Source organism: Danio rerio, chromosome 16 (genome assembly GCF_052040795.2).
Source record: "Danio rerio strain M-AB ecotype USA chromosome 16, GRCz13ab, whole genome shotgun sequence".
Lineage (NCBI taxonomy): Eukaryota > Metazoa > Chordata > Actinopteri > Cypriniformes > Danionidae > Danio > Danio rerio.
In genome coordinates this window covers 26,495,166-26,504,218 of record NC_141036.1, presented here as the reverse complement: position 1 = coordinate 26,504,218, position 9,053 = coordinate 26,495,166, and the positions used below count along the sequence as shown (strand labels likewise).

Below are 9,053 nucleotides of genomic sequence, written 5' to 3'. Positions count from 1 at the left end.
TGAAGTGTCAAGCCAGACGTTACGCGTTATTCACGTGTAGCAGTGAAGTTATTTATTTATTTTTTTGCTAACACGTATCATAACACGCTGCTCACACGGCTCAGTGCAGTGTGTGAGGCAGTGCACAATTTCTTGCCCTTCATACATTCCTCTCAATGGACGTGACATCAACGTCTGACTTGTTACATGACGTCTGCGTCTACCTTTTTTTTTTAAATATATATTTTTGAGCAGTTTTTAGTGCGGCTGTTAGCTTTTTGCCGGCTAACTTATACAATATACAATAATGTTCTGCAAATTAAACATAAATATATTAATATATAAAGATATTTGTTTTCAAGATAGCATAAAAACGTATAAAAATGTATAAGATAAATAACAAATGTCTCCGGAAGTAAAGTTTAGGTTGTTTGTTAGTTTAATCATGTCATTTAGTTTTATAAAATCCTTTTTAAATTCGTTTTACATTTGAGTCTTATTGTGTTTTATTTTTTACATGTTTAATGTAGCCTACAGCATATCAGTGATGACCAACTCATCTATCGCAATCGCCTGTTAGATCTGATACTTTTGCTGTAAAAATATTAGAAAAATAGAAAATTATTTTTTCTAATTATTTTTAAAGCACCTGTATTCATCTTACGTTTAAAACGTAATAGGATTCTTTGAAGAAAAAAACAACTTATTTTATTCTTTTTTTTTCTTTTTTTTTAGAAAGAAAATTTATATTTTTATTCAGCAATAATGTTATGCTGATAGTATTTATTTTTTTGATAATAATTTGCCAGGATTCAAATCAATCAATCAATCCTGTAAAAATATCATTGAAAAACTTATTTAACGTTAATACATTGAATTATCAGGTGACATAAAAATGTAAAAAATTAAACTTTGCATCACATAAATAAACAAAGTATATTAAACTAGAAAATAATTATTTTAAATTGTAATAATATTTTCTATTAACCAAACCCCGACCATTTAATAAAAAATAAATAACCAAAACAGTGTATAATCCTAAAACGTTAGCCTACTGCTATTAGAAATATATATATATATATATATATATATATATATATATATATATATATATATATATATATATATATATATATATATATATATATATATATATATATATATATAATTTTTGTGTGTGTGTGTGAAAATGTGCTTTAAATGTTAATGTAAAATCGCCAGTAGGTGGTAGAATGTCACTATTAATTGAGTCATTGCTCATTTAAACGGTTGATATTCAACACGAAACAATGTCATATTGCTTAGAGGCAAAACAGCTCCGTGGCTGTGTTTGCAGTTTGCTAAAAAAAATCTTTTTTTTTTTTGATAAATAGAACAAAATTAGCCAATATGTTGTCTGAGAATATTAACTTCATGTTTATTTAACTGTTGGATAAACTCAATATCACATTTGTGATTTTTGCAATTTTTTGTTGTTGCTAAGTTTCTATTATTGTTGTGAGTATAATTATTATTTGTATTTTTTGGATGTTCAACAAGTTCAACATAAATAAAATAATCAATTAATAAATAAACAATTTGCTACAAAAACAATTATTTATATTAATGATTTAGTCGATGTTAAATTATCTAGCATTTAGCAACCTGTCCTATGTTAATTTCGACATTTTATGCAGCAGGGTATAGGTATCGCTATCCGACCACAAACCGGAAAAGGACGCAACTTCCTCATACCGTTGTTGACATTCATTTGCAGAAATGAATGAAGGTTTAACGTAAGTTTATTCAGACAAAAAAAAAACTTTCATGTATATTTGTTATTATCACTATTTTGTTGTTATCACTATTTTGCTGTATATACTTACGTAAGCCTACTTGCTAAGTCGTCGTCCTAGTTTTAGAGAACAGAAAAATGTAGTCATGTTCTATATTTAAGTAGAGTAATGAAGTGTGCCCTTTGCACTTGCGGTTTTTTAAAAAAAAATTATGTGTGAATCTTGTCAATGGGACATTGTTTAAAAAGATCACGATTCGCACTTATCAACTAATTGCTTCGTACAGTTTGATACACAGGGTTACAAAAACACAGCCGTTCGACAAAATGCCTTCCTCTTGTGTGACAATTCTCTCACTCCACCGCTTCAATAGTCCCACATCATATTCGTTAGACGCCCACTCGATAATTAAAAACACATCTTATTTTTATTTCAATTTATTATAATAAACCACACAATAAATAATTACCCTCACCATCAAAAACATAATTTACAGCAAAATAGCATATCAATTATTATCATTCACTTATTCATGTCTACTGTACATCAATACAATGAAATTCCGACATAAAAATAACAATTTTCATCTCATTATTTGTATCACTACATTTTCAAAATCCATGATTCAAAATATTATAGCTAAACAACAAACTTAAAGAAACACAAAAATGTCCAACTGCTCATTTATTCCTCTTGGTGTAAGAGATTTTAATTTATGAATCCAGAACGCTTCTATTTGAAATGATCTTTTATTCAAATTATCTCCTCTATACTCAAACACTTCTTCGATTTCTATGAATTCTAGTTGTTTAAAGTCATCAACAAGTATACATAACCGGTAGTTTATTAGGCCAGCCAGGAGTAACCCAAAACCATTCTGACAACTGTATAACAGAGTGATAGCCACTTTCTATTATATTCGCTCTCTCTGTGTTTAATACTATTATTTATTTATTTTTTATATTTTTGTAGACTTTCTGATGACATCAGACAAGTGCTGGGGGGGTTCCTAAACCACCTAAGTGAAAATCTTGCACAAAACTCATCAGAACAAACTGAAATTGTTCTCCGGCAGGCAGAAAACATTATGGAATTTTTGCTGCAGTGTGTTGATATGCCTCATGAGTGTATTGACCAGGCAATTGAGAAAATATCCAGAGCTTGTGGTCTTTTACAAGCTAACATGAATGACTCAACTGCACGATTTCGAGTTCCAGCACTACGTTCTGGGGAAAGAGGTCGTCCAACTTTATTAGTCACGTATGACCAGCTAGAGTTCCTGCTTGAGCTGCATTTCTCAGTTCCAGACATGGCCAGATTGCTGGGTGTGAGTAAATCGACTGTCAAGAGAAGACTCCGTGAGTTCAATCTGTCAGTTAGACAGGCCTACAGTGATATTTCTGATGAGGACCTGAGAAAACATTTTGAAGACTTCATTTCGCAGTTCCCAAACTCTGGCTACAGAGTTGCTACTGGTTTTTTGCAAGCTCGCGGTGTTAGGTAAAGGCTTATGAGCAATGTTTTACCTCTAAATAGTGTTATTAACAGATGCAAAGCAAATATTATTTTAATGACCCTGTCACCAAATACTGAACACCCTATTCATGATTTCATGTATTCATATATTAGTATTTGTTTTCTTCTTTCTTCTTCCACCAAAAACCTTCTAGCTGTACTCTAAATGCCTTTTAAGTGTATTCTACAAAAGATTTTTTTTTTTACATATGCACATTTCAAACACTTTTGTCACCACTAGAGTACAACGATCAAGGCTATTAGCAATGCTTAAAGCAGTGGATCCCCTGGGGACAGCTCTACGAGGGGTTCAACTCAACATCATACAAAGAAGATCCTATTGTGTAAGAGCTCCATTGGAACTGTGGCACATTGATGGAAATCACAAGCTGATCAAGTGAGACTCAATTTATATGTTGTTCTTACAAATTTCTTTGTAGTATTATTTGTTCTTCAACTTTTTATGAAGGATAACAAACTTGGCAATAAAAGGTTTCTTACAAATTTTCACATTATGCTGGAATGCTGTTTTTGTACAGTTGGCGAATTGTAATTCATGGAGGTATTGATGGGTACAGCCGCAAAATAGTCTTTCTGAGAGCCAGCAACAACAATCGGGCAACAACTGTGTTGAGTTGCTTTCTTGCCGCTGTTGAAAAGTTTGGCTTACCTGTGAGGGTAAGAAGCGACAAGGGTGGAGAGAATGTGGAAGTTGCCCGGTTTATGCTGGAACACCCTCTTCGTGGACCAGGTACTCATAAAGAATAGGTCATAAGTGCATGTGTTGTTTTATATACATTTTTATGTAACAATACATATTTTTGTAATATTATTAAAATTATTAATGTTATTATTTTGAATACAATGTTTTGCTTCCCAAAAGCCTAAATCATATAAAGGCATAGTTCAACGAGTCCCTATCTGTAATCCCGTTATCCCCTGTCATCTTCATCCATTTTGTCCACTTGGCAGCCTTGGTCTCCACTGCTATCCTGCAACAAAAAAAAAAACATTGCTTGCTATTATAAGCTACATTACCTGTTTGAATACTCCACACTGCCTTATGTTTTTGAGTTGTGTTCTGTTAAATACATGCTATTGACGTATGTTCTTGATCCCGTTCTTGTGCATGCATTCATGTGACAAATGACCAGATTGAATGGTGTGTTATCTCCGCCTGTTGATTATGCTAAACCATTTATGGAACTTGTCAAACAGTTACACAGAGTGTTACTATCGTCATCCATCACTTGCACTGCAGAACAATCTGCAAGTCCCAAGACCCACTCAGTGACCTTAACTTGCATAGCATGGTATTGCAGCAGCTTCTTATTATAATGTTGTCTACTTTTCAAGATGCAGCCACAGCTGTTTTCAACTGATAGAGTTTTGCTAGTGTACATCGTTTTGCTGCTCACCGGCCATGTGTTACAATGGGCAAACTCTATTTCTAATAAGTCTGGTCCAATCACAAGATCGCAGGATGCATTCTTCAACCATTATAAGGAGCCATTTGGCCAGTCTGCTAGTGATCTATCTATGACCAAGCTACATCAAGGAAAGTCAGTTGCAGTTATCCATCCGAGATTTCACCATAAATCTGTAAAACCTTATCCAATGCTCAATCCAGATCAAATTTTTATTTCTGCTTGCAAACCGAATGTTTTGGCCCTGCATTCCCCACCAGTTGCACATGTTGCCTTTCCTAGCCATTTCCTAGCCAAGTGGACACAATTTGACTATCACCCTTTGATAGACAGCAGTGCATTAAGAACCACCTATCCCTACTCTGTGCAAATGCTCATCTCAAAGAGATCTGGTGAGTTCAGTCCAAATTCAACCACACAATCTAATACTAAAACACTCCAGTATCAATTATGTCTGCTACCCTATATTGGTAGGGTCTATAACTGTTCCAAAACTTGCCTACATTTGCCTCGTTCCAGCTGTAGACCACATTTTTAAGCAGAGCAAGAAGGTCGGGGACTCAGCTCATCTCCATCTGCAGAGGGCTGTTAGGAAGCACATAAGCCAGGCTGATGTCTGAAGAACAACAATATAACACCCAAGACAAAAGGTCTTTCTCAACCAAGGCTTCTGATTAGCCTGCTACATGCTGAGTCCCAGAAACATGGGACCATTTAATATGTCAGATAATTGACCAGCTTAACTTACTTTAACAATACCATATTTTACCTATGTTTTGGATTTTTGTTCTCTTGAAGGAACATCATAGAAGTCTTGTGTTGATTACATCTTTCTGCTATTTTCTTCAGTTGTTGTGTCACCTCGCTGCCTGGTAAATGTATGTATTGTATTGTAATTTTTTTTTCTTTTCTAGAAAATACCAGTTTTATTACTGGCAGAAGTGTACACAACCAAAGGATTGAGCGTCTTTGGCGGGACATCTGGTGTGCTGTCACTTCAAGTTATTATTCTGCGTTGCAATGCCTTGAAGAAAGTGGCACTCTGGACATTCAAAATGAAATGCATGTTATATGCCTACACTATGTGATGCTGCCTCGAATCAACATGCACCTGGATCTGTTTCGGAGAACTTGGGATAATCACCCTCTCTCCTCTGAGGGAAACCGTTCTCCACAACAGCTGTGGATAGGAGGCCAGCTTCTAACTACAGAGACTCCAAATGATCCAGTTAGTAGCCTGATGCTGTTTTGTTTAGCATAACCTTGAAATAATGACATTGTTCACAGGGGAATTTCCTAATGTGTGTCTGTTTCATTTAGACTGATTTCACTTACTGGGGAGTAGATTGGGATGGTCCTGTACCACAGCCAGATGATGTTCAGAGTGTTGAAATCCTGGAATCGCCCACTTCTCTCCAGGACTCATTGCTGGCTATGCTTAATGAGAGTATTGATCCATTGATGAGCAGCAGTACATTTGGTACAGACATATACCAAGAGGCTCTGAGACTGTGTGAAGCAGTTCAGTTTACCTCCTAGTCTTGTTGATTTTTAAAGCTGCCTTTTTGCAACCTTTAAGAATTTTGTTACTGTTCTGTGTAAAAGTAAGCTGAAAACAAGGCATATTTTGTTAATTTGTGTTTTTGAGAGCGAATGCCAGTGTCTTTGAATTTAACTTTTTATATTATACAAACAATGCCAGACTTTTTTTTTTAAAAGTTATTTGATGCTGACACCTGCCACTCAGAAAGTTGTTTATGTTGGTCTGGCCCTCTCCTAAAGTTTTGCTTCCTTTTTTTTTGTTGCTGTTATCATTTAATTAGTTGTACACCCTTAGTTCTATTTTAAACACATAAAAATGCAAAAATTGCATATTTCCAAGATCTGTACTATTTTATTTACATCAGGAATAAACAGCAGTATTATTTTGCAGGGCAGTTTGGTGTTTTTCATATATTTATGTAACATGTTCTACATTAAAATGCTTTTTATTTAAAAAGTATTAAAATGTTTTTTTAAAATGATACGTCACATACAAGTCGCATTTTAACAATGTTTTGGTTGCTCTCGCATTACAACTGGCTATCGTTTAATATGAACAGAACAAGTGTAACAAATATAATAATAATAAAATGATTCTAATTTACAAATATAATCTCAATAGTTTAATATAGCTTAGTTAAACACGTCAAGTGAAACTGAAAGTAAAGTTGCTACCCATTTCATTCGGCACAAATCCTAATGTGTCCAAGATGTATTTTAAACTAAACTATTATTTAAAAGGTAAAATAGTCTTTGTAGTTCTCGCGCGATTCAATATAGTAACAAGAAATAATAGGCTATACCACAGTGGATATTTGCACTGAATGTTTGCACTGTTTTCGATAAATGCAGCGCCTGTTTTAGCCTACACTATATTCTGTGACCATCAAAATCTGTGACCCTAGGCTCGATCAGACAGAAACGGCATACTTCGAAACTGCAAAGTGTTAGCAGTTTGAAAATTCTAAAATATTCGCAGTTCATTAAAACTCATCGTTTAAACCCCAAAAAAATGCATGGCATTCGGTAAAATTTCAGCCCCCCCATATTAAGTGGTCATTGACTAAAATTTAATTTTAATAGCATTTTCATTGATTTTCCTTAAAAAGTTAATTAAAGCATATTTAGCATAAAACAATATAATATTTCTTTCACAAACCAAGCTATTTGTCATGTCCCCGAGGCATTTCTTTGAAATTGCATGTAGAAATTTTTTATATAAAAGGCACACAGTGTCTAATATTTTTTCAGTTCTACAACTATTTATTTGTGTTCTTTTCTGTTGATAAACAAAGATAAAATAAAAATAAGATTTTTTTATTAAAAAAAGGCTGCAATGTCATGTCCCTCAAGTTAAACTAAATCCTGTCACGCCAGCAATTCTCCACTTATAACAATTTAGACTCCACTCTTGACATCACAGACTGAAATTACATAATTCTGCTCTCTTTAACAGCATAACGCAAAAGAAGCCAAGATAAATTTAAATTTATTTACATTTTTTGATGTTTATTATAGTTAATGTATAGTAACATAAAACTAAGATGAAATATTATTTTTTTCCAAAACAATATAACATATTCTTGTTTAATTGGTGCCATGTGGGCCTTCTCTTTTAAACCACAGGAGGAGCAGAGGTCATTTTGTTTTCGCTTTGGATAAAAGCGTCTGCTAAATGACTAAATGTTTTAAAAACTCAATCACACTCAACCCTGTTACACGTCATTGTTTTGGGGTTGTAAATTTGTAACATGATTGAGATATTTACCTAATTTATCAATTATTTTAATTAAAAACATTTCAGTAAATATATACTTAATACCACTTTTTTGGGTCACTGATAGCAATTGAAGCAGTGTTTTCACTTTAACTTTGACGCACTTTTATGTCAGACATGGCACTCGTATCAGCAGCAGTTTTTATATTGAACGTGTCACGAGTTTCATCATGAGTTAATGAAAAGCTAATAAAATCAGAACATGTAAAAAAAAAAAATTATATTATGTAAATAGTTAATTTATCTGACAATTCCTTAACTTTAGAGAGGGTGGGCATTAAGGGCACTATTCATATTAATATTATAGTTAAAGAGGGTTAAGCTATCAAAAGGTTTAGGAATCCCTGGTTGAATCCCCTGGTGGTCTTATGCTGATGTTCAGAGATGCTCTTCTGCAGAGCTCGGTTGTAACGAGTGTTTATTTGAGTTACTGTTGCCGTTCTATCAGCTGGAACCAGTCTGGCCATTCTCTAAACTCTGGCATCAACAAGGCATTTGGGCTCACAGAACTGCCACTCACTATATCATTTTCTCCCCTAGAGATTGTTTGTGCATAAAAAACCCAGTAGATCAGCAGTTTCTGAAATACTCAGACCAGTCCATCTGACTATATCATTTTGTTATTAATATTAATGTTAAGTATTTTTATTTCAAGAATTAAGAATTTAATTAATTTCAATTCAATTCAGCTTTATTTGTATAGCGCTTTTACAATGTAGATTGTGTCAAAGCAGCTTCACATAAATGGTCATAGTAATTGGAACAGTGTGGTTCAGGTTTTAGTGTTTAAGTTCAGTTCAGTTCAGTTTAGCTCTGTTCAGTGTGATTTAATCATTACTGAGAGTTCAAACACTGAAGAGCAAATTCATCGATGCGTAGCTCTACCAATCCTGAACCATGCGAGGCATTGGCGACAGCGGAGAGGGAAAAAAAACTTCACCTGATGGGAGTGAAGAAAAAAAACCTTGAGAGAACCAGACTCAGTTGGGCACGACCATTTTAATTTCTCCGCTGGCCAAAAGTCTTGTGCAGAACTTC

General features: G+C 34.0%; 1 protein-coding gene across 3 annotated transcripts; it reads left to right on the top strand.

Annotated features, from left to right (window-relative positions):
* Nucleotides 1–1,688: 1,688 nt before the first annotated feature.
* Nucleotides 1,689–6,695, top strand: LOC147840278 (uncharacterized). 3 transcript variants are annotated; one of them, XR_015511387.1, is made up of 7 exons: nt 1,689–1,754; nt 2,727–3,254; nt 3,511–3,666; nt 3,809–5,088; nt 5,216–5,346; nt 5,611–5,924; nt 6,017–6,695. XR_015511387.1 is itself a non-coding variant. In XM_087286997.1 (6 exons), the coding sequence occupies exons 1-6, from the start codon at nt 1,738–1,740 to the stop codon at nt 6,233–6,235; spliced, it is 1,446 nt and encodes a 481-aa protein (XP_087143123.1). In that variant the 5' UTR covers nt 1,689–1,737; the 3' UTR covers nt 6,236–6,695. The 3 variants fall into 3 exon arrangements, 1 of the variants encoding a protein (XP_087143123.1); XR_015511386.1 differs by having other exon boundaries at nt 3,809–5,346; XM_087286997.1 differs by lacking the exon at nt 5,216–5,346 and having other exon boundaries at nt 3,809–4,020.
* Nucleotides 6,696–9,053: the final 2,358 nt, after the last annotated feature.

What these genes read in the sequence shown, in the direction of transcription:
- LOC147840278 (XM_087286997.1), top strand. An exon ending in GGAAATCACAAGCTGATCAA is followed by an intron (nt 3,667 to 3,808) that starts GTGAGACTCAAT and finishes GTTTTTGTACAG; the next exon opens with TTGGCGAATTGTAATTCATG. An exon ending in ACACCCTCTTCGTGGACCAG is followed by an intron (nt 4,021 to 5,610) that starts GTACTCATAAAG and finishes TTTCTTTTCTAG; the next exon opens with AAAATACCAGTTTTATTACT.